The sequence below is a fragment of the Saccopteryx bilineata genome, chromosome 2, assembly GCF_036850765.1.
Source record: "Saccopteryx bilineata isolate mSacBil1 chromosome 2, mSacBil1_pri_phased_curated, whole genome shotgun sequence".
Classification (NCBI taxonomy): Eukaryota; Metazoa; Chordata; class Mammalia; order Chiroptera; family Emballonuridae; genus Saccopteryx; species Saccopteryx bilineata.
Genome location: NC_089491.1, coordinates 308,271,211 through 308,295,130, shown reverse-complemented (window position 1 = coordinate 308,295,130; position 23,920 = coordinate 308,271,211). Strand labels below are relative to the sequence as shown.

Sequence of the window (23,920 nt, the reverse complement as noted above, 5' to 3'; positions counted from 1 at the left end):
CCTTTAAAACTCAAACTCCCCTCACCCAACTTCTCACTAGGGCCCAAAACAGAACATTCTAATCCCCCACTGTGAGATTATAGTTGATTTGCTTGCTCTTCTCTCTCTTAATGGCCTCCTGGCTTTTACATTGAAATGTAGCAAAAAGTTTTCCTTTACAGGAATGTCAGGGAAAGCTTTCATTGGGAAAGGACCTGACCATTTGGGAGTTTAAATCACAGTATTTGTTTGTGAAAGCCTAGCCACAGGCCCAGAGGTGCCAGATCCCAGCTGTTCCTGGGAGACTCCTGACCTCCTGGATGCCTTCAAAATTTACCGAGGACATCAGAATGGACCATGCTGATTAGGCCCATGCTACATCAGAAAGAACTTGTGTTTCTGAATCTGAATCCCCCTCCAACGGCACATGGTCAAGTCAGCAACCAAGGCCACAAATCCTGATATGTTAATCTGAGTATGTCCAGGTGCAGGCAACCCCATGCCAGCAAAACCCTGCAGCAACCCCTATATCTAATGCTTCCTATGGCAGCTCTGGGCTGATACCCTTTGTTGGTCTCAGCCGGCCTGCACCCAGAGGCTTTTTTTTTTTTTTTTTTTTTTTAACAGACAGAGAGAGTCAGAGAGAGGGATAGCAGGGAAGACAGACAGGAACAGAGAGATGAGAAGCATCAATCATTAGTTTTTCGTTGCATGTTGCAACACCACCTTACTTGTTCATTGATTGCTTTCTCATATGTGCCTTGACCAAGGGGCTACACCAGACCGAGTAACACCTTGCTGGATCCAGCGACCTTGGGTCCAAGCTGGTGAGCTTTAGCTCAAACTAGATGAGCCCGCGCTCAAGCTGGTGACCTCAGGGTCTGGAACCTGGGTCCTCCGCATCCCAGTCCGACGCTCTATCCACTGCGCCACCACCTGGTCAGGCCCCAGGGACTTTTAAAATGAATTTTCCTTTTGGAACACACTAGCCTCGTTTTCAGTTTGGCCAGCAGTTTCTGCCTTTCAGTTGCTTGACCAGGCAACCCTAGTGTTTAAACCCAGTGCCCTCAGAGTTCTGTGTTGGCACTCTATCCACTGCACCACCACAGGCCAGGCCAGATCCACAGAATTTAAAGTTACAGGGATAGGAAGCACAAATCCTCAACAGTGACTGACAGTAATGTTGAATAAGGTCACTCATTTCTACCCCTTGATTCCAGACCCCATGATACTTACCTACTGGAGATAAAGCATCCTATTCTGGTCAGAAAAGTTTATAATGTATTGCAAAGGAGAGCACTTCATCCTTGCTGCTACCACAATTGTACCTTCAAAAGGCCATGCTACTATTCTACCAGGTCAGGAGCCTCTAGATGGAAAAGCATTTGGTAGGAACAAAGAATCATACTGTTATGTGTCCACTGCTACACATGCTTTGCCATTAAGTGGGTCCCTTGTTCCAAGGCATAATTATGTAGGATCCCATGCCAGTAGATCAGGTATTTCTGAATCCTTGGACGGTAGTACTGGCTGAGGAACTTTAGGCAGGATAGGCAAAGCAAAATATGTATCAGTTCTAATCAGAATAAATTGCCTTTTTCAGAATGTGAAAAGTTCAAAATAATAAACTTGTCATCAAGGAGCTGATTGTTTTTACTTTTTCCACTGATTTTTGAGAGAGGAAAGGAGAGAGAGGGAGGAAGGGGGGGGAGAGAGAGAGGCGCACATCAGCTCATTGTTCCACTTAGTTGTGCCTCAATCAGGGCTCAAACTGGCACCTCCGGGATCAAGCCAGTGACCTCTGCACTCTCTGCACTCCACTCTGGGAGGATGCTCTATCCATTTTATCACTGGCCATGGCTGGCTGTTCTTTTTGAGCAGTGGTACTGAACGAGGGGATTAGCATTGCTCTTTGTTGCTGACAGGTTGGACATATAGAAATAGCACTAGCCAGGTGAACCTTATGTGAAAAAGGAGTTCACCTGACCAGATGGTGGCGCGGTGGATAGAGCGTCGGACTGGGATGCGGAGGACCCAGGTTCAAGACCCCGAGGTCGCCAGCTTGAGCATGGGCTCATCTGGCTTGAGAAAAAAAAACAAAAAAAAACAACAAAAAACTCACCAGCTTGGACCCAAGGTCACTGGCTCGAGCAAGGGGTTACTCGGTCTGCTGCAGGCCCACAGTCAGGGTACATATGAGAAAGCAAACAACTGAGGTGTCGCAACGAAAGACCGATGATTGATACTTCTCATCTCTCTCCGTTCCTGTCTGTCTGTCCCTATCTATCCCTCTCTCTGACTCTCTCTCTGTCCCTGTAAAAAACAAAGAAAAAGGAGTTCATGCTAATAGTAAAATAAATACCCATCAACTCTGCCAATGTGATGAATCTATTCAGAACACTGCAAGAATTGGTAGGTAAGGTGGTCCTGAAATTATCCTCTCCATTTGGTTATTTAGCACTTTTCTGGTGAGTACTTTAGCAGGTCCTACTCTCCTAGATCACCCCAAATACTCCGTACCAGGTCTTGTTTTCCACTTTCCTACCTTGCTACGTCTGGGTCCCTAACCAACTAGCCCATTCAACATGCCTTCAAGTGTACCCTTGCCTCAGGCCCCTTCTCTCCAATCTAGGTGAATGATCAGGTACATTACTTAAAGTTCTATTCATTAAAAGAATTTCCCCTCACCATTGTCTTTCAGAATTACTCTGGATGGGACTGTTGAGAAGCAGTAATCCATATTTTGCTTGCCCTAACACAGGGGTAGTCAACCTTTTTATACCTACCGCCCACTTTCGAATCTCTATTAGTAGTAAAATTTTCTAACCGCCCACCAGTTCCACAGTAAAGGTGATTTATAAATAGGGAAGGCCTGAGCAGGCAGTGCAGCAGTGGATGGAGCATCAGACTGGGATGCAGAGGACCCAGATTCGAGACCCCGAGGTCGCCAGCTTGAGTGCGGGCTCATCAGGTTTGAGCAAAAGCTCACCAGCTTGGACCCAAGGTCGGTGGCTCAAGCAAGGGGTTACTTGGTCTGCTGAAGGCCCATAGTCAAGGCACATATGAGAAAGCAATCAATGAACAACTAAGGTGTTGTAATGCACAAGGAAAAACTGATTGATGCTTCTCATCTGTTCCTGTCTGTCTATCCCTCTCTCTGACTCTGTCTCTGTTAAAAAAAAAAAAAAAAAGTAGGGAAGTAACTTTACTTTATAAAATTTATAAAGCAGAGTTACAGCAAGTTAAAGCATATAATAGTAGTAATTACTTACCAAGTACTTTATGTCAAATTTTCGCTAAGTTTGGCAGAATAAATCTTTTAAAAAACAACTTACTATAGTTAAATCTATCTTTTAATTTATACTTTGGTTGCTCTGCTACTGCCCACCATGAAAGCTGGAATGCCCACTAGTGGGCAGTAGGGACCAGGTTGACTACCACTGACCTGACATATCAAGCCAACGTATCCAAGAACCAAACCTGGATGTGTTTCCTCCTTTGACAAATGGCTGAAGAATTCTTATGCCATATGTATGAACTACGAGAAAGGTATCAGTGCAACAGATGTAGAGATCTGGGCTCCTTGTTCAATTTGCTTGGGCTTCTTCCCAAATGTGTAATATCCACTGCAAGATGGATTGCTACTTTATCTGTACCCATTCAATCTTATGGTTTGGCAGGTGTGACAGAAACCAGCTGGTTATATGAGTAACTGGTCAGTCACTTGATATTTTGTAGTTAGGAAATAAGTCTTTGTCAGAACCTAATATTATGCCAGGAGATACTTTTTCAAATGGTGAAACTTCACCACAGATGACATCACCTTACTCCAAAACCCTAGGGTCTATACTGGGGCTCTCCTACTGTGGATTGCCAGAGAATCCACACAGCATCTTTTCGTTCTACAGGTACCGCTAGTATCATGGAGTTTTCCAGGTCACATGGTCTTGCTGTCATAACCCGGACCCGCTGCAGGTCTTTCTTGCATTCCCATGTAGAGAATACGCTGCCTTTATAACTGGAACAGGCCTACTGAGGCACTGAGCTTTTCTCTTGGTGTAAAAGACACAAGATGCAGTAACTTATCTTTTACTTTGGAGAGGATGTTTCAGAATGCTCCAGATTGCCGAACTCAAAAACTTAATGTGGCAGGGCTCTATATTTTTTGCAGGATTTATTTCCCACCCAGTGGAATGCGTCTCACCAAGGAATCCGGAGCACAGCAGGTCCTCAAACAATAACATTTCCTTATAGTGAGATACCAGCAGGAACTTAACTCTTGTTTGTATTAGTCTATGATAAAACTGGTTTCATTAAACATTGTTTCACTAAAAGTCACAAAACCTATCCATGTTGTTAAATGCAGCCTAGAAACTAGGCAAGGAACTGTGACTTTTCATTGATGTTACTGACCTCAGCATTCTGTTCACTGTCTCTTGGTCTCTCATATAAATCAGTATCTTCCTTTGCTGCCCATCTATCTGGTGCATAGGACCATCCATGTTCCATTAGCCATCTCCACTTGGACCATGCTGCCCTAATGGAAATTCACCCATTTTGCTTCTGCAAGTTAAATGCTGCCATTTGGCCTCTGTTATGCCAGCGTCCTGTCATCCCACTGCTTTGAGGGAAATCAGACCTTAAACAACATCGCCTACCATCAGCCTCTACCAACAGAGACAGGTGCTTCTAAGCTTCTCAAAGATGCTGGTTACCCCTTTGTTGTTAGTGCCTTTCCTTTATATATATAAAAAAAAAAATTCCCCAGGCCTTCCTGAGGAACACAGTCAGCTGGTAGGTTTTCTCATGTAATAGACATTTATTACTGTATGCCCACTTCCTCTAAGCCTCTGGATGATTTCTCATATGGACTGTCATCTCAACTTCAATTACTATGGGCCATTGTTTTCCCCAAGCTCCCAAAAGCCATCTCAACAACATATTATTATAAACACCTCATGGGGACCTTGCCAAAATAGTCATCACAGGAAAATGTCCCCATTATCACAAATTTTGTATAAATTTAATTCTAAAACCATCTAAACCACCACAAATTTAACATACAGAATTTTTTAATGAAGTGCACCTCCTTTAAAATTTGAGAGCAGCATGAATATTTTTCATATAGCTTAAACACAAGCTTTGTAATGGTTATTTGTAAGTAGCAGAAAAGACACAGGCTATAAAAGTACTAGAGCTGTCCTTACAGTGATGTGTTCTTGCTGAAGAAAAAAGTTTATGAAGGCCAGCCTCACCTAGGAGAAACCTAGAAGTATAAAAATGTACCTCTATCAGTTTGTCTGATAGAGCTATTCAGAGACTGAGGAGGGCTCCAGAACAGCGCTACCCAAAAGTGGTTTGAAAACTTATACTGGTCTATGAATGCTTTTTTCTTTTTTTAAACCATTCTCTGACATAAATTAGATTCTGGGTGTTTAGAAACTTTTTAGTACTTTAACATTGTGGTGATATTCAAGTGAATGATTAGTGGACTTATCCTGATGGATGGGGTCTGGTTCAATCTGAGTGCTGTCAAATTCATGTGGTGGGAAGCTTCAGTGTAAACTGCACACCTGTCATGGGCAACAGGAACACATCTTGGTGGTACAAAGAACTGGATATTGCCTGACCTGTGGTGGCGCAGTGGATAAAGCGTCGACCTGGAAATGCTGAGGTCGCCGGTTCAAAACCCTGGGCTTACCTGGTCAAGGCACATATGGGAGTTGATGCTTCCTGCTCCTCCCCCTTCTCTCTCTCTGTCTCTCTCTTCTCTCCCTCTCTCTCTCCTTTCTAAAATGAATGAATAAATAAATAAATAAAAAAAAAAAAAAAAAAAAAACATCCTGTCAAAGAACTGGATATTATAAAACAAAAAACCTGTTTTTTTATCATAGTTTGAGAAGGATTGTTCCATCCATCCACAAATCAGAATAATTCAAGTAGTGTTTTTATTTTTATTTTTTTAGTGAGAAAGAGACAGACAAGGGAGAGAGAAGAAGCATCAACTCATAGTTGCAGCACCTTAGTTGTGCACTGATTGCTTCTCATATGTGCTTTAACCTGGGGCTCCAGCTGAGCCAGTGACACCTTGCTCAAGCCAGAGACCTTGTGCTTCAAGCCAGAAACCTTTGGGAGTAAGCCAGCGACCATGGGGTCATGTCTATAATCCCATGCTCAAGCCAGTGACCCCACGATCAAGTCAGCGATCTTGCGATATTGAACCTGGGTCCTCAGGGTCCCAGGCTGATGCTCAATCCACTGCACCACCACCTGGTCAGGCTAGTAGTGTTTTCAAAACAAAGAGTCATTTTGTTCACGTTCAATCAAAATGAAAATGGTCTGACCAGGAGGTGGCACAGTGGATAGAGCGTCAGACTGGGACGCAGAGGACCCAGGTATGAAACCCTGAGGTCACCGGCTTAAGCATGGCCTCCCCAGCTTGAGCACAGGGTCACTGGTTTGAGCATGGAATCACAGACATAACCCCATAGTCGCTTGCTTGAGCCCAAAGGTTGCTGGCTTGAGCAAGGGGTTACTCGCTGTGCTATAGCCCCCGGGTCAAGGCATATATGAGAAAGCAATGAATGAACTAAGATGCCACAACAAAGAACTGGTGCTTCTCATCTCTCTGCCTTCTTGTCTGTCTGTCCCTATCCATCTCTCTCTCTGACTCTGTCAAAATAAAAATGAAAATAAATAGCTTGGGAATAAAACTACAGTAGACCTGTGTGTCTGTTAGAGTAAGCCCTGGCCAAACCATGAAAAAGAAAGAATTTGCAAAAGAAAATTGACAGTACAATAGGCACACGGTTCAAGAGGCAGGACCTCTGGCCTTCCTTCCTTTCTCTCTATCCTTATCCAGCTTTTGATTGGAGCTATACGGAGAATTTTGGCCATTTAGGTCTGTGACCATCATCATAAGTCTGTCTACACTTTCCCCTTCTCTTGAAGAAAAGTCTCAGATTCAGACCTGGACCCTTCCATACTCTGATAAGGAACAGTAGCTAGACTTTCTCCAAAAGCTTGAGGCTTCAAGAACAGTTGCTTCTTGGCCAATACCACGGAACATTTGAGATCTTATGCGTTAAAAAGGCTTAACCCAGGGGAAAGTGACATGTTAGGAGCTCAAAGTGACTAAGGTAATGAATGTGAATTTGCTTTGGTAGTTATTTTCTTTTTTTTTTTTGTATTTTTCTGAAGCTGGAAACGGGGAGAGACAGTCAGACTCCCGCATGTGCCCAACCGGGATCCACCCGGCACACCCACCAGGGGCGACGCTCTGCCCACCAGGGGGCGATGCTCTGCTGCGACCAGAGCCACTCTAGCGCCTGGGGCAGAGGCCAAGGAGCCATCCCCAGCGCCCGGGCCATCTTTGCTCCAATGGAGCCTTGGCTGCGGGAGGGGGAAAGAGAGACAGAGAGGAAGGGGGGGGGGGGGTGGAGAAGCAAATGGGCGCTTCTCCTATGTGCCCTGGCCGGGAATTGAACCCAGGTCCCCCGCACACCAGGCCGACGCTCTACCACTGAGCCAACCGGCCAAGGCCTGGTAGTTATTTTCTGAGCGCTGAACCAGGAGCACCAGGGGTCTGACCAGAATATCCTTCAACATATGGCAGCCGAGGTCCATAGATCCACTAGCTCCATAGAGAAGGGCAAGATCAGCTCAAAGAAAAATAATTTAGAAAAAAATGTCAACAGTGTACTACTAACATCAATAAAAGTAATGTGAAACGTAGCATGACAGTGGTGGCACAGTGGATACAGTGTCAACCTGAACACAGAGGTCCCAGTTTCGAAACACTGAGGTCACAGGCTTGAGTGCAGGCTCATTCACCTGAACACAGGCTCATCAGCTTGAGCGTAGGGTCACCGGCTTGGGGGTAGGATGATTGAAATGATCCCATGGTCACTGGCTTGCATCCCAATGTTGCTGGCTTAAGCAAGTGTCACTGGCTCAGCTAGAGGCCCCTTGTCAAGGTATGTATGAGAAGCAATCCATGAACTAAAGCGATGCAACTAAGAGCTGATGCTTCTCATTTTTCTGTCTTCCTGTCTTTATCTAAATAATAATAATAATAATAATAATAATCCTGACTAGGCAGTGGTACAGTGGATGGAGTGTCAAGCTGGGACGTGGAGGACGCAAGTTCGAGACCCCAAGGTCGCCAGCTTGTGTGCGGGTTCATCTGGTTTGAGTAAGGCTTACCAGCTTGAGCCCAAGGTTGCCAGTTCGAGCAAGGGGTCACTCGGTCTGCTGAAGCCCCTGGTCAAGGCACATACGAGAAAGCAATCAATGAACAACTAAGGTGCCGCAATGAGGAATTAATGCTTCTTATCTCTCTCCCTTCCTGTCTGTCTGTCCCTCTCTGTCTCTGCCACATACACATACACACACACACAAATAATAATAATAATAATATGAAATGTTAAAATCAATACAAAGGAAAGGGCTTCCCTGATTGAAATAACTAAAAGAAATGAGGAAAAGGTCATTCAATATCTTTTGCCAAATGAGATATAGATTGAGCTGGGGAAGGGGGATGGTGGTGGAACCAAGCACTGCAACATTATACAGAACCAGTCTGCTAACATTACTCACACTGCAGCTTACAGAGCTGAGAAAGATCAGAAAAAGACCTGAATGAAAGGCCACACTCCTCACTCGAAATATTTATTAGTCTGTAAAAAGGACCCAGGCTGCACCCTACCCTTTCCCAAATCACCTCCCTGAATCAAGGGACAGGATTCAAAGAAGTTGTTTCAAATAAACCAAAACATATATGGGAAAGAACAGTTATCCATTTCCTAGACCTGACATTACAAATGTGATTGCCAGGGAGAGAGGAGCCAGTGAGAATGGCAGATGGATTAGATGAGGGGAATCAGCATAGGTCCTTGTCAGTTTGAGCTTAGAGAGGGTTGAAATAAACAGGTATTTTTGAAAGAGGGGAGGGAAGGGAAGAGGCAAAGAAATCAAGGGCTGGGTTCACATAGATCACACAGAATTATAGAGAAAGAACCAGGACAGAAACTGGAGTTCTCGGGCTGAAACGGAGTTGAGGACTCAGCACCCGGATTGAGGAGAATCCTAAGGCTTCTCTTTCAACCCCACTGTGATTAGATCAAGAGCCCCTCATTCCTTTCCCTTCACAAAACTCAGAAAGGTCTGTCTGAAGGCAAGAGGGCATGGTGACAGACCTATAACTCCAGCCCAGGCTAAGTTTCTCCCCATTCATTTCCGAAGGCCCTGCCCAACAGAACTACAGAAATACAGAGTCCCAGAACTCTGTCCCTGCTTCCCAAGTTCAAGAGAGGGGAGTGGAGACAAGGCACAAAGACTCTTGGTATAAAGGTGAACCTCAGTGTGGCCAAATATAACATTATTTTGGGAGAGAAAAGAAGATGCATGCCCTAAAGTGGATGTCTTTCTTCACATGGTAGGTAGCTGGGCTTTTGCTAGCAGCAGAAACCACAATCAAAAGGCTCACAGAAATGGCCTGCAGAACAGGTCTTATTCCTAAAAAAGACAGGAAAAAACCTCAGTTGATATGGCACCATCTTGGGTGGGATGACACAGGGCAGACCACTCCCGCAGACAACACTCCTGCCTCAGCTCCAGGTGGTTCTGCTGACTCCAGACATTCCCCACGGCTGGGAATCAGGAAGGAAATGTGTTGTGCTTCACATGATCAGACACTGTTCGCCATTGGCACCTGGTGGGCCCGACAAATTGAGGGCATCCAGATCAAAGTTGAGGCCAGGAGGCTGGAGAAAGATGAAGTTACTCAGATAACTGCTAATATTTCAGAGTCAGAGCACCTGAAGGTACATCTCCAGTAGCCACAATTATCATCTGAGGTTGAATCACTAAAGGTTAAAGAATTATGAAAACCTGGGCTCAAATTAAAATCTAGAAGATATACTCACCATCTCCCCAGCCAGCTCTTTCGGAGGGTGGCCCAAATCCTGTAGCTGGAAAATAAAGAGAACATGAGACAGAGAAAATCCCCAAAGACAACACAGCAGCTAAGGAGAATCTGAGCAACGGTCTCCGCTTTGCCCTGAGGACCGTGCTGTGACCTCTCGTGTTCCCTCTTCTTCCCTAGCTTCGCCAGTGTGACGTCCTTCCCAGCTGCATCCTCCACCAAACACCAACCCGACAGCACCAGCGGGCAGATGGCAGGAGGAGGCCTCACCTGCTGCATAAGATCCAGTACCGTCTCAAAACGAGCCTTCTGAGTGGCCTCACTGTCTGTGGGGGTCTCCGCCTCAAACTGCTCACATATCTTGCCCATGACACTGTGTTGTTCCTGGTATTTTTCAAACTGTTCTGAAGGTAGAGATTCCCGGTGACTCTGCAACCATTCTGGATACTAAGGAAGAAAACAGGTGGGGGAGAATTAAGTGAACAATGGATAAGGGAGAATAATACAATTCCAAGGGGAGAGAAACCCAGGAGAAAGAAAAACTAAATATGTTAGTGCAGCATGAGAGGCAGCATGGACTCCAACCAATCACCTCACTACGCTCGCATTTATGGTCACCAGAAGAGGGTAAACTTTTCCCTGGCTGGATAGTTTGGTTGGTTCAAGTGTCATCCTGATACAGAGAGGTTTTGGGTTCAATCCCAAGTCAGGGCACATATAAGAACAGATTGATGTTTCTGTCTCTCTTATTATTCCTCTAAAATCAATAAATTAAAAAAAAATTATAATTAAGAAAATATTTTAGATTTTAAGTACCACATACAGTCTCTGTCACATATTTTCTTTCTTCTTTGTTTTTATTTTGCAACTTTTAAAAATGTCAGAGTTTGCCTGACTTGTGGTAGCGCAGTGGGATAAAGCATTGACCTGGAACACTGAGGTTGCTGGTTTGAAACCTGGCCTTGCCTGGTCAAGGTACATATGGGAGTTGATGCTTCCTGATTCTCTCTCTCTCTCTCTCCCTCTCTCTTTCTCTCCTCTCTGAAAAAAAAAACAAAACTGAATACATAAAGTAAAAAAAAAATGTCACCTGAGCCGGCGGTGGCGCAGTGGATAGAACATTGGACTAGGATGTGAAGGACCCAGGTTTGAGACCCTGAGGTCGCCAGCTTGAGCGTGGGCTCATCTGGTTTGAGCAAAGTTCACCAGCTTGGACCCAAGGTCGCTGGCTTGATCAAGGGGTTACTCGGTTTGCTGCAGCTCCACACAAGGCACATATGAGAAAGCAATCAGTGAACAACTAAGGTGACACAACAAAAAACTAATGATTGATGCTTCTCATCTCTCTCTGTTCCTGTCTGTCTGTCCCTCTCTTTTTTTTTTTTCCTGTATCTTTCTGAAGCCAGAAATGGGAGAGACAGTCAGACAGACTCCCGCATGCACCCGACCGGGATCCACCCGGCACGCCCACCAGGAGGCGACGCTCTGCCCACCAGGGGGCGATGCTCTGCCCCTCTGGGGGGTCGCTCTGTTGCGACCAGAGCCACTCTAGCGCCTGGGGCAGAGGTCGAGGAGCCATCCCCAGCGCCTGGGCCATCTTTGCTCCAGTGGAGCCTCAGCTGTGGGAGGGGAAGAGAGAGACAGAGAGGAAGGAGAGGGGGAGGGGTGGAGAAGCAGATGGGCGCTTCTCCTGTGTGCCCTGGCCAGGAATCAAACCCCGGACTTCTGCACGCCAGGCCGACGCTCTACCACTGAGCCAACCGGCCAGGGCTGTCCCTCTCTTTGACTCTCTCTCTGTCACTGTAAAAAAAAAAGTCAGAGTTGGATTTGGTCCACTCAGATCCTAGTCTGCTGACACCTGGTCTATACTATTCATTTCGCACTTGGTTATATGTTGCTCTGTGTCACTGAAAAGGTTACATTCCTGTATTTTATCTCTTTAAAAAAGTTATAAGCTCTTTCACGACAAAGACCACCATTTAAATTACTCTTAAATTGTTCACAGCAAAAAGCCAGTAAAATCCTCAGTGAAACCTTGTTGGAAAAATGAATCAAGTTAGGAAAGCAAGAAGGGGTTGGTCAGACAACAAAAAGCTATCAATAGCCCTGGTTGGTTGGCTCAGCGGTAGAGTGCCGGCCCGGCATGTGGAATCCCGGGTTCGATTCCTGGTCAGGGCACACAGGAAAAGCGCCCATCTGCTTCTACACCTTTCCGCCTCTCCTTCTTCTCTATCTCTCTCTTCCTCTCCCGCAGCCAAGGCTCCATTGGAGCAAAGTTGGCCCGGGTGCTGAGAATGGCTCTATGGCCTCCACCTCAGGAGCTAGAATGGCTCTGGTTGTAGTAGTGCAGTGCCCCAGATGGGCAGAGCATCGCCCCCTGGTGGGCATGCCGGGTGGATCCCAGTCGGGCTCATGTGGAAGTCTGTCTGACTGCCTCCCCATTTCTAACTTTGGAAAAATACAAAAAAAAAAAAAAAAAAAGCTATCAAGCCAGTTTACAGCAAACTAGAGCTGAAGGATTTCTCTTTCCACCTTAAGTATCCTCAGTGCGGTTGAGCTTTATTCTCTTAGAGATACAATTCCTCTCCAACTCTCCCCAATCCAAATAGATAAACATAGGAGAAAAAAAAAATGCTGAACTCCTGTACTTGAGTTTCTCTATCTCTGCAGACTCTAAACAGACAAAATAGCCCACAGGAACTGACTGATACAATGGAGAACAAGCAGAAATAGCTCACAATCCGCCTGGCCTGTGGTGGTGCAGTGGATAATGCGCTGACCTGGAGCACAGACATCGCTGGTTCAAAATCCGGGGCTTGCCCAGTCAAGGCATGTATGGGAGTTGATACTTCCTGCTCCCCCTACCCAATCTCTCTCCTTTCTAAAATAAATAAATAAAATCTTTTAAAAATTTCTAAAAAAAAATGGAATAGAAATAGCTCACAAACCTTCTCTGTGATCTCCTTCAGTGACGGGTACAGCACATCCTTGGACAGCAGGTTCTGCATGATACTCTGCATGATGGGGAGGATGTTCCCTTCCCCCTCCCCTTCATCCATGCCCAGCCCTTCCATGGCTCTGGTCAGTTCCTCTTCTGACATGCCTGAGTTCTAGAAAGGAAAAGAGAGAGGCGAGCAAGCATACTGCCTTCTTGGGATGCTTACCACCCTCTCAGGTGATAAAGAACTATTTAAACTTGCCTGTTGAAAAACTGAGGCAGGGATAGACTTGAGATGATACCCAAGAGAATGTCTTTCAGCCTCTGCTGGTGAAGGGTCTAAGAAGAGTGCCCTGTGGTTCCCTACCTCCTCCCCCTCACCTGCAGATCAGTGGCATTTTTGGCTAGTCCACTTAGTGTCTCCTTTAGGCAAGAAGTGAATTCTTGTTGGGAAGTCACATCATTACCTAGAAGCAATGAAAACAGCTAACATCATTTACAATTTTAACTGTTTGCTTACCTACACTGACCTGGTTACTAGCTTGGATATGGAGAACTTACTAGCGAGTCACTAGCACTACAAATTTCTGAATGCTCTATGGTGATCTTCATAGTCATTTTCACAAATCTACATGGACTGTGTGTTAGTTTGTGTTCCACGATGACACCCATAATAATACTGCAGCCTTTAAAACGATCAGTTTTCAATAATACTTATTAGTATCTCCTATCTCACCCCTTTCAACAGCAGGGTTCCCATCCCTCCTCCCCTCTCCTTTTGCACCCCATGGCAGTGGTGTCATGATTGTTATCAACTTTACTAAGAATTTTGGTAGTCTCAAGCAACGACCACTTGTTTGTTAAGGTATTTCCAGCTGTCTGGGCCCCCACTCACCCACTCTGCCAGCAGCCTCTGAGAGCTTCTGGAACTGCTCCACCAGGTGGGGCTCTTCTTCAGCCAACTCCTTCATGGCCTTCTCAAACTCAGCAGTGGCTTGGGAAGCCAGCTCACTATCGAATAGCTCCTGGAAAAACTTCTCCTGGGAGGCAAAGAGGGCATCCTGCAGGAGAAGAGTGGCCAAAATGCATCTCTCAGCATTGCACCGCACCTGGCCTCTGACAAAAGCCACAGGCAGAGGCTGAGAAATACAGCGCCTCCTTCCTAACTCTACTGGACATTCTAACTACCTCTCTTAATGAGGACAGCAAGAAAGGTGTCTGGACACGAAGGGAAGAATATGAAGCAGCACTCCCAAACTAATCATTTAAACTTTCTCTTTTCACAAGGAACTTCCTTGAGATCCATTAAGTCCCTGTTTCATAAGAACTGAGGCCTGCAAGAGTACTCAGCTATGTGAGGTCAAGGAACCCTCTTCCCACTCCCCTCTGGCCCAGACCTTTGCTCAGAGCTGCATGCCATCCCCTCCCCCTCCCTTAAGTGGGTGGAATTTATACTTTGGCAGTGTCTCCTGGTGATCTCTTCTGGGGCCCTGAAGCATCATGGGTCGTGCTGGTAGGAGGGGGTGCTGGGGAGGGTCTGGCCTTATCGAAATCATCAAGAGCACCTTCAGAGACAAGAGACATGGTATTTGTGTTGGGATGAATGAGAACAGAAGGCTGGAGGGTTTCTGAGCACAGTACCAAGAAAACAACCTTTCAAATTGCCAACCTCTCTATATTTGGGGTTTTTTTAATTCCTTATTCTGGCCCACCCCTCGGTAATCCTCCCTGTTCCCTCCCCATTACCTAATTTATTGCAATCAGAAAGGGAAAAATACCTTAAGATGAAGAAGATAGCTCTCTCAGAGTTGGGAGAAAGAGTTAAAAGAAATTCTGCAGAAACATCTCTTACCTTATACAATGCTTTCCCTGCCACACTCTAATGATTCCCTAGAAATCTCACACATATACCCAACAGAAGCAGGTAACAAAGATGTCCTTAACTCCCCTGAACTCACTCTGGAGCCCTAAAGGGAATAATCTTTGGCAAGACAACAGAAGCCACAAGATGTACTACCCAGCCTCCCATGGGTCCTGGTACTAATACAAACCGAGGGACTCCAAACTGCACTCCATGGAAGAGCATTACACTCTGGCCTCTTATCTTACAAGTTAGCCTTTTCTGGCCAAAGCTCCTCGAGTTCCCTCTTGCCCCATCTCTGCAGAGTCACTTGGCACTCTTCCCGTTCTGCCTGCCCAGATCTCTGCAACTGGGCAAGGCACAAAATATATTCACCTCTGCCCTGAAAAAGTCGTGTCCTCACTACCATCCCACTTGCCAGGTCTCGGGGAGAGCGCAAAGCACATCCACCCTCGTTCAGGAGAGTGAACTGTCTTCCTGAGACCTGCTCATCCTCAACTGTTCAAAATAATAGGAAGGGAAAGAACTGGAAAGGGGCCTGCTGAGAGAAACCAGAAAGGACTGGGAGAAGGAAAAACATCTCTTCTGTGTTGAGGCTAGGGCATTGCATGAAAGGTTTGTTAAGAATTAATATAAGGAATCCCTGAGTGTCCGCTTCGCAGCCCACGGAGGACCGAAAGCTTCTGGTAGCAGGAAGAAAGTTAGTCTTCAAGGTCTTATTAAAGTAAGGGGAATTTGGAGACATCTTGAAAAGCCGTTCTCTGTTACTGGTTTCACCTCGGGCAGGGCAATCAACAGTCTGGGTCCTCACGGGCTCAAGGTGAACTCCCCAGCTCCAGCCGCGAAGGAAAAGGGGGGCCAGAAGGTGTTCTTCGGTAGAGCAGTCAGACCCTCCGCCCCCGTCCAATTTTCAGGCAGCCTTCCCTGCTCCGCCCCAAATATCTCAGGTTCGTTTAATACCCTGAATGGGTCCTCACACCTGCCCATCTCGGGTCTTTCCATTACAGACTCTTACTTTCCAGAAGCTCTTCCAATTCCCGGTCTGCGTCATCCCTAACCAGACTGTCCTCCTCCACGGCAGCCATCTTGCCACCTCTGCTGTACCGTAGGAGGTGGGACTCCGCGGAGCCTCGCGCCCCGCCTCTTCCGCCTCGGCGACACCGCTAACGTGGGTCAGTGCGGAGCCATTATTTTTAAAGGGGCAGGAAATTTTTTTTTGTTTTGTTTTTTTCCTTTTTGGCCAGAACCATTGAACTAACAGAGGGGAACTTACTGTTATTTCTTGCTAGGTTTCTTACTGGCCTGACCTTTCTTTCAACTTCCCAAGTATCCAGAGAAGTAGCTCTTCCATTTTTCTCAAAAGTTAACATTTTTTGATATACTCTATATTTTTCTTATTTATAGTGCTTATTGTCTTCCCTTCCCCCTTCGTGTATCTCTTAGCACCGGGCCTCCCCGCCCTAGAATTTCAGCACCATTAATGGCAAGTTTTTTCCTCCTGTCCTCACTGCTGTATTCTCTACTCCTAGGCTAGTTCTAAAATTTAGCATGTATTAGCTCTCCCAGACCCTTATGAAGCCCATTTCTTTGTGGAATCTAATAGATATATCTTGTTTTCTATTCTCCATTAAAACAAGGCAGGACAGTGGTGGGATTCAGCAGGTTCGGCAGAACTGACACCTAATTTTTTTGTGTGTAATTTTTTCTGTGTGGCAGAGACGGAGAGAGAGACAGGTAGGGACAGACAGGAAGAGAAAGCGATGAGAAGCATCAGTTTTTCGTTGTGGCACCTTAGTTCATTGAATTGCTTTCTCATATGTGCCTGGGGCGGGGAGGACACTACAGCAGAGTGACTCCTTGCTCAAGCCAGCGAACTTGGCTCAAAGCCAGCGGCCATGGGATCACAACTATGATCCCACGCTCAAGCCAGCGATCTCGGGGTTTCCAACCTATGTCCTCTGTGTCCCATCCTACGCTCTCTCCACTGCACCACTGCTTGGTCAGGCCAATACCCAATTTTTTGTTGAGTTTGGCAAACAGGTTGTTAAACTGGCACTTGTAATCAGGGTTCTCTCTAAGGTGTGCACCTGGGCAGCCGCCCAATGTGGAAATCACAAATTTCCATTCCTTACTTTTATAATGTTCATCTGTACAACAGCGCGTTCTAAGCACCTGTGGTAATGTTCATTCTGTCCATAGGTGAAAGAATTTTTTTACAGAACTATGCCTGCAATATTTATTTATTCATCCCATTAAACTCACTATACCGGACCCTGGCCGGTTGGCTCAGTGGTAGAGCATCGGCCTGGCGTGCGGAAGTCCCAGGTTCGATTTCTGACCAGGGCACACAGGAGAGGCGCCCATCTGCTTCTCCACCCCTACCCTTCTCCTTCCTCTCTGTCTCTCTCTTCCCCTCCCGCAGCCGAGGCTCCATTGGAGCAAAAGATGGCCCGGGCGCTGGGGATGGCTCCTTGGCCACTGCCCCAGGCACTAGAGTGGCTCTGGTCGCGATAGAGCGACACCCTGGATGGGCACAGCATCGCCCCCTGGTGGGCGTGCCGGGTGGATCCCTGTTGGGCGCATGGGGGAGTCTGTCCGACTGCCTCCCCGTTTCCAGCTTCAGAAAAAATACAAAAAAACACAAAAAAACAAACAAAAAAACCTCACTATACCATTGATGAAATAATTCATTTTAATTCCCTGTTTGTTACTTCAGTAAACAAACATACAAAGTAAATAGAAAAAGTGCCAACCAGGAGTTGACAAGCTATCATTGGATCTTAAATAATAGTTTTATTGTTTTTTGTCAGGTATTACTTAATATTTTTCATTAATATTTTAAAACTCTTATCAAGTTTGTGTATCTCTTTTATTGTTCTTATTTAAGTATTAAATACATGAATAATGAACTACCTTTCAGTATATCAATTTTTTATACAGTACTTAAAACGGTCATTAGGGCAGAGAACTGGTTGTTAAATTATTTGAATCCCACCCCTGGGGCAGGAACTTAGAACTCAATGTTGGTCGAATCAATTCAGGCAGGAAAAGTAACTCTGGGCACCAAGAGGGCAATTTGAATGTATAGTAATAGACCTGCCTTCCCTGATCCATTTCCTTTCTCTGTACAGAACGCAACCTCTAGTGGAGTGAAGTTGGGGAGGCTCACTTATAGACAACTTTAGACAGTTCCTCCCTCCTCTGGGACTGTTCTCCTATTCAGAGCTGTCAAAATACATAAATTGCCTCAGACACAATTTATTTTAGCACTTAGAAGGCATCTGATGTTTAAGACCCTGCAAAGTGGAGGATAAATTAATCAGGACCCTTTACAGACAGGACACAGGCAGTAAAGTCATACCCATGCAAAAACTTACTGTATTCTTCCAAGCGCATGTGGAGAAAACACTCTGAAATGAGAGTTAAAAGACCTAAATTCTAGTCCTCCCTCTCAGTAAATTACTTTATTCAAAACCCTAGGTTATTCAACATTCTAGGTTTCCGATTACAAATATGTAACAGTAATTTGGGACTCTAGGGCCCTTTTCAATTCTAATGTTCAATAATTGAATCCTCTGAGCCTGACCAGGTGGTGGCGCAGTGGATCGAGCATTGGCCTGGGATGCAGAGGACCCAGGTTTGAAACCTGAGGTAGCCAGCTTGTGTGGGCTCATCCAGTTTGAGTGCAGCACCAGCTTGAGTGCAGAAGTCACTGGCTTGAGTGTGGGATCATAGATATGACCCATGCTTACTGGCTTGTAGCCCAAGGTCACTGGCTTGAGCAAGGGGTCATTAGCTTGGCTGTAGCCCCCACCCCCTCTATGGCACATATGAGAAAGCAATCAGCCCCCACCCCCTATCATGGCACATATGAGAAAGCAATCAATGAACAAAGAAGGTGATGCAAGAGAATAAACTAGAAATGGAATTCTAGTTCTTTTGGTGCTTTTCATCTCTCTCTTTTCCAGTCTGTGTCCCCCCACCCTGTGTCTCTCGCTAAAAAAATAAAAGGAATCAGGTCCTCTGATTCATCTCCTCTGCAACAGCTGTAACAATCTATTATAGGCTAACACATTCAACACCAAACTGCTTACACATTTATCTCTAATATGACTATAGATATGTCAAGCACGTTTAAAAATATAACAGCCATTTATTTTGGCTTCTCATTAATGTGGTAATATAAGCATGTTAATAAGGAAAATACTAGATTTTAATTGAGAAAATTAAGATGGAGTTGAAAACAGGCATAGGTCTTCCATTGCATTATTTCTTAAACTTGCTTCTGCTTTTCTGTTTTTACTGGAGATACTCCTAACCCTTATTTCAGTCTTTACTCACCTCTTGCCTTTCTAATGTATAGTGAACAGCACTGCAAAAACAGTAATTTACAGCAGTGGTCCCCAACCTTTTTTAGGCCATGGACCAGTTTAATGTCAGAAAATATTTTCACGGACCGGCCTTTAGGGTGGGACGAATAAATGTATTATGTGACCGAGACAAGCGTCAAGAGTGAGTTTTAGACGGATGTAACAGAGGGAATCTGGTCATTTTTAAAAAATAAAACATCATTCAGACTTAAAAATAAATAAAACAGAAATAATGTAAATTATTTATTCTTTCTCTGCAGAACAGTACCAAATGGCCCAGGGACCGGTACTGGTCCACGGCCTGGGGGCTGGGGACCCTGATTTACAGCATTTTCTTTTTTTTCTTTCTTTTTCTTTTAGCGAGGGAGAGAGAGAAAGGAAGAGAGAGAGCTGAGAAGCATCAACTCATAGTTGCAGCACCTTAGTTGTTCAATGATTGCTTTGTCACATGTGCTTTGACCAGAGGGGCTCCAGCTAAGCAGGTGACCTGTTGCTCAAGCCAGAAGCCTTGGGCTCAAGCCAGCGACCTTAGGCTTCAAGCCAGCACTCATGGGGTCACGCTCAAGCTCGTGAGCCTGTGCTCAAGCCAGCAACCTTGGGGTTTTGAACCTGGGTCCTCAGCGTCTCAGGTCCATTGCTCCATCCACTGTGCCACCACCTGGTCAGGCTACAGCATTTTCTTTACAGTATATCACTCTCGTTTAAGGTCATAATGTCTCTGCTGTTTATTGACCAACTTCAAATTCTTGCCTGGTAGTCACAATAATTTCACATATATCCATTTTGTTTCTCCAATTACATAAGCTTCAAAAAACATGGATTATCCACTTTTTTCGTTTCCTTGAGTTAAGAATAATGTTTATGCATGCAAAGTTAATTTTGTAATTTAATTTTAAAAAAAAAATTTTTTTTTAAATATATTTTTTATTTATTCATTTTTAGAGAGGAGAGAGACAGAGGAGAGAGAGACAGAGAGAGAGAAGGGGGGAGGAGCTGGAAGCATCAACTCCCATATGTGCCTTGACCAGGCAGGCCCAGGGTTTTGAACCAGCGACCTCAGCATTTCCAGGTCGACGCTTTATCCACTGCGCCACCACAGGTCAGGCCTGTAATTTAATTTTTAAACTTACAAAATATTTTTTTACCAAAATTTATCACCAATTTGCATATATTTACAGAAAGAATGTTTATAACTTGAAAAAAATTTATCAAAGTAAGGCAGGCTTAGCTTGGGGATACTATGTTTAAGAAAGCAACTCTTAAAACTAAAATAATATGAAGGCCTGTGCTCTGACACAGGAATTCCATTTCTAGTTTATTCTCCAAACATACTTCCCCCACCTTAAACAGTGTATGTTCAAGTTATTCATTACTGCACTGTTTATAACTGGAAATAACCCATATATCCATCAAGAAAGCAACTTACATAAATTATAGTACATCATACATTGACACTAGGCAGAGAAAAGAAGTGAAACTCTCTAATAGAACGATATAAACAAAATCTCTAAAATGTGTTAAGTGAAATAATTAACAAGGTACATAACAAGGGGGTAGGGAAGAACATCTGCTTGTGTATACAAAAACATCTCTGGAAAGACAAAGCTAACAACAGTGTTTACTTTTTAAATCATTTTTTATTTTAAATTACAGTTAATATATTAACTTCATGTGTACACTCCAGTGATTAGACATTACATAACTTATTAAGCGATCACCCTGATATACATTGCACTCATTTGACACCATAGATAGTTGTTAGAATATTATTGACTCTATTCCCTATGCTGTACTTTACATCCCCATGACTATTCTGTAATAACCAGTTTGTACTTGTTCTTTTTTTTTTTTTATAGAGACAGAGAGAGGGATAAATAGGGACAGAGAGGAATGGAGAGGGACGAGAAGCATCAATCATTAGTTTTTCATTGCAACACTTTAGTTGTTCATTGCTTGCTTCATCATATGTGCCTTGACCGTGGGCCTTCAGCAGACTGAGTAACACCCTGCTCAAGCCAGCGACCTTGGGTCCAAGCTGGTGAGCTTTTGCTCAAACCAGATGAGCCCATGCTCAAGCTGGCGATCTCGGGGTCTTCGAACCTGGGTCCTTCCGCATCTCAGTTCAACGCTCCATCCACTGCGCCACTGCCTGGTCAGGCCAGTTTGTACTTCTTAATGCCTTCACCTTTTTCACCCATTCCCCAACCCCTTGCTCATCCGGCAATCATCAAAATGTTCTCTGTATCTATGCGTTTCCTTCTGTTCTGTTTGTTAATATTTTTTTTTTTAACCGTGTCCTGGCGCTTGAGGATAGAACCAGCGGACTGGAAACTGTTGGCACCCAAGACATGACACCGAGAGGGCCAGGGCCCTTTCCCTCTGCCTCCATACATTACAGGGATTGGGACCGCACGCCCGACCCCCCGCCAAGAAGAGGAGGTTTGTTTTTTTTTTGTTTTGTTTTTAGATTCAATTTTTGATATGTATTTATTGCCATTTTATTGTTCACATTTTCTTCTTAAAGAAAACCTTTTAACATTTCACGTAATACTGGTTTGGTGGTGATGAATTTCTTTAGCTTTTTGTTGTCTGGGAAGCTCTTTATCTGTCCTTTGATTCTAAATGATAGTTTTGCGTGGTAATCTTTGTTGTAGATCCTTGCTTTTCATCACTTTGAATATGTTGTGCCATTTCTTGTGACCTGCAAAGTTTCTGTTGAGTAATCAGCTGACAGTCTTATGGGAGCTCCCTTGTAGGTAACTGCTTTTCTCTTGCTGCTTTTAAGGTTCTCTATTTGTCTTCAACCTTTTGCATTTTTTTTTTCTGAAGCTGGAAACAGGGAGAGACAGACTCCCGCATGCACCCGACTGGGAGCCACCAGGCACGCCCACCAGGGGGCGATGCTCTGCCCCTCCGGGGTGTCGCTCTGTTGCGACCAGAGCCACTCTAGCGCCTGAGGCAGAGGCCAAGGAGCCATCCCCAGCGCCCAGGCCATCTTTGCTCCAATGGAGCCTCGGCTGCGGGAGAGGAAGAGAGAGACAGAGAGGAAGGAGAGGGGGAGGGGTGGAGAAGCAGATGGGCGCTTCTCCTGTGTGCCCTGGCTGGGAATCGAACCCAGGACTTCTGCACGCCAGGCTGACGCTCTACCACTGAGCCAACCGGCCAGGGCCTCAACCTTTTGCATTTTAATGAGGATGTCTTGGTGTGGGCCTCTTTGGGTTCATCTTGTTTGGAACTCTTTGAGCTTCCTGGACTTGTATGTCTATTTCCTTCACCAAGTTAGGGAAGTTTCCTGTCATTATTTTTTCAAAGTTTTTCAACTTGCTTTCTCTTCTCCTTTAGGCACCTCCATGATGCAAGTGTTGTTATGCTTGAAGTTGTCCCAGAGGCTCCTTATACTACTGTCTTTATTTTTTTTATTTTTTTTTCTTTTAGCTGTTCTGATTAGGTGTTTTTTGCTTCCTTATATTCCAAATCACTGATTTGATTTTTGGCTTCATCTACTCTACTATTGGTTCCCTGTAAATCATTTCAATTAGTGTATCCTATTTCTGACTGGTTCTTTTTTATGCTGTTGAAGTTCTCAATAAATTCATTGAGCATCCTTATAACCAGTTTTTTACCTAAATATTATATATTGCTTATCTCCATTTTGTTTAGTTTTTTTTTTCTTTCTGCAGTTTGTTCCTTCATTTGGAACATGTACCTTTGTCTCATTTTGGCAGCCTCTCTGTGTTTCCATGTATTAGGTAGAGCAGCTATGTCTCCCAGGACTGGTAGAGTGGCCTATAGGGTCCAGTGGTGCAGCCTCCCCAATTACCCAAGCTGGGCACTTGAGGTGTAACCCCATGTGGGCTGTGTACACCCTTCTCTTCTAGGTGAGCCTTGATTACTGTTGGCATATCAATGGGAGGGCTTTACCCCCAGGCTGATTAGCTATAGGGATGGGCTACAACCACCAAACACCAACCTCTGACCACTATGGAAGATCAGCTGTGCATGGGCCCACTCCACAGAGTAGGACTTACTTCAGCAGGGCTCTTGTGCTTGCTAAGCCCACCCCTTGAGTGTGTTGCTTGTAGAGGTGGTTGGGTGGTGGTGCTTCAACATGGTCTGAAGCTGTACCCTGGATGTGCTGGCTTTAGGGCCTACTGAGAGGTACAGGCCAAGGTCAGCCACTGCCTGTGTTCTGTCTGGGGCCACCTGGCATGAGCTACAAAGTGATCTACAGATGGCTGCTACTTGTGCTGGGTTTGGAGGGTCCCAGGAGAGGCCAGGCTCTGAACCAAGGCCAGCTGCTGCTAGTGCCAGGCTTGGGGCCACTTAGTGAGGTACTGGGCTCACTGAGGACAGATACTGCTTGTTTGAGAGGCTTTAGAAAAGTCCAAAGCATGAGCCAAGACAGGCCATTCATATGAAAAAGCCACCAGAAACAGCTTGAGTGAGCCTGAAAGTTGGATGAGGTGAAGCCTCAGGGAATCACCAGGGTAAGGCAAACAGTGTGAGCCAGGTTGCTGGGAATTTCAGATATACTTACTGCCCACCTTCTAGCTCTATGTGGGGAGGGCTCATCAAAGGAACAATGGCCTCTGCCAGCTCATCTGTCTAGGAGAAAGCTGCCCTCCCCAACTCTTGCCCTGATGCCAGGCAATTCAGTTCCTCCCCATGTCTCTGGTACCTTTTAAGCTGCTGCCCCAATTAGAACTCAGAGGGAGTGAGTCTGAGTGTGTGCATGGGCCCTTTAAGAGGAATGCCTGGGACTCCAGCAACCTCTGTCTCCCTTAGCCACAATACCCACTGGCTTTTACAGCCAGAAGTTATGAGGCCTTCTCTTCACAGCACTGGAA

The 23,920-nt window shown here is 45.2% G+C and overlaps 1 protein-coding gene and 1 non-coding gene across 4 annotated transcripts; both read right to left on the bottom strand.

The window, feature by feature from the left end:
- Positions 1-8,633: 8,633 nt before the first annotated feature.
- PEX19 (peroxisomal biogenesis factor 19) lies at positions 8,634-15,832 on the bottom strand. Of its 3 annotated transcripts, XR_010729400.1 has the most exons (9): positions 15,719-15,832; positions 14,298-14,407; positions 13,738-13,903; positions 13,224-13,309; positions 12,853-13,014; positions 10,175-10,351; positions 9,906-9,950; positions 9,587-9,743; positions 8,634-9,495 (listed from the first exon to the last, which is right to left on the bottom strand). XR_010729400.1 is itself a non-coding variant. In XM_066261666.1 (8 exons), exons 1-8 carry the CDS (start codon positions 15,786-15,788, stop codon positions 9,660-9,662), a joined length of 900 nt encoding a protein of 299 aa, XP_066117763.1. In that variant the 5' UTR covers positions 15,789-15,832; the 3' UTR covers positions 8,634-9,659. The 3 variants fall into 3 exon arrangements, 2 of the variants coding, with proteins under 2 accessions (XP_066117763.1, XP_066117765.1); XM_066261666.1 differs by having other exon boundaries at positions 8,634-9,743; XM_066261668.1 differs by lacking the exon at positions 14,298-14,407 and having other exon boundaries at positions 8,634-9,743; positions 15,719-15,813.
- Positions 15,833-21,363: 5,531 nt separating this feature from the next.
- Positions 21,364-21,513, bottom strand: LOC136327435 (small nucleolar RNA SNORA57). Its single transcript, XR_010729652.1, has one exon. It is a non-coding gene; the product is annotated as a small nucleolar RNA SNORA57 (small nucleolar RNA).
- Positions 21,514-23,920: the final 2,407 nt, after the last annotated feature.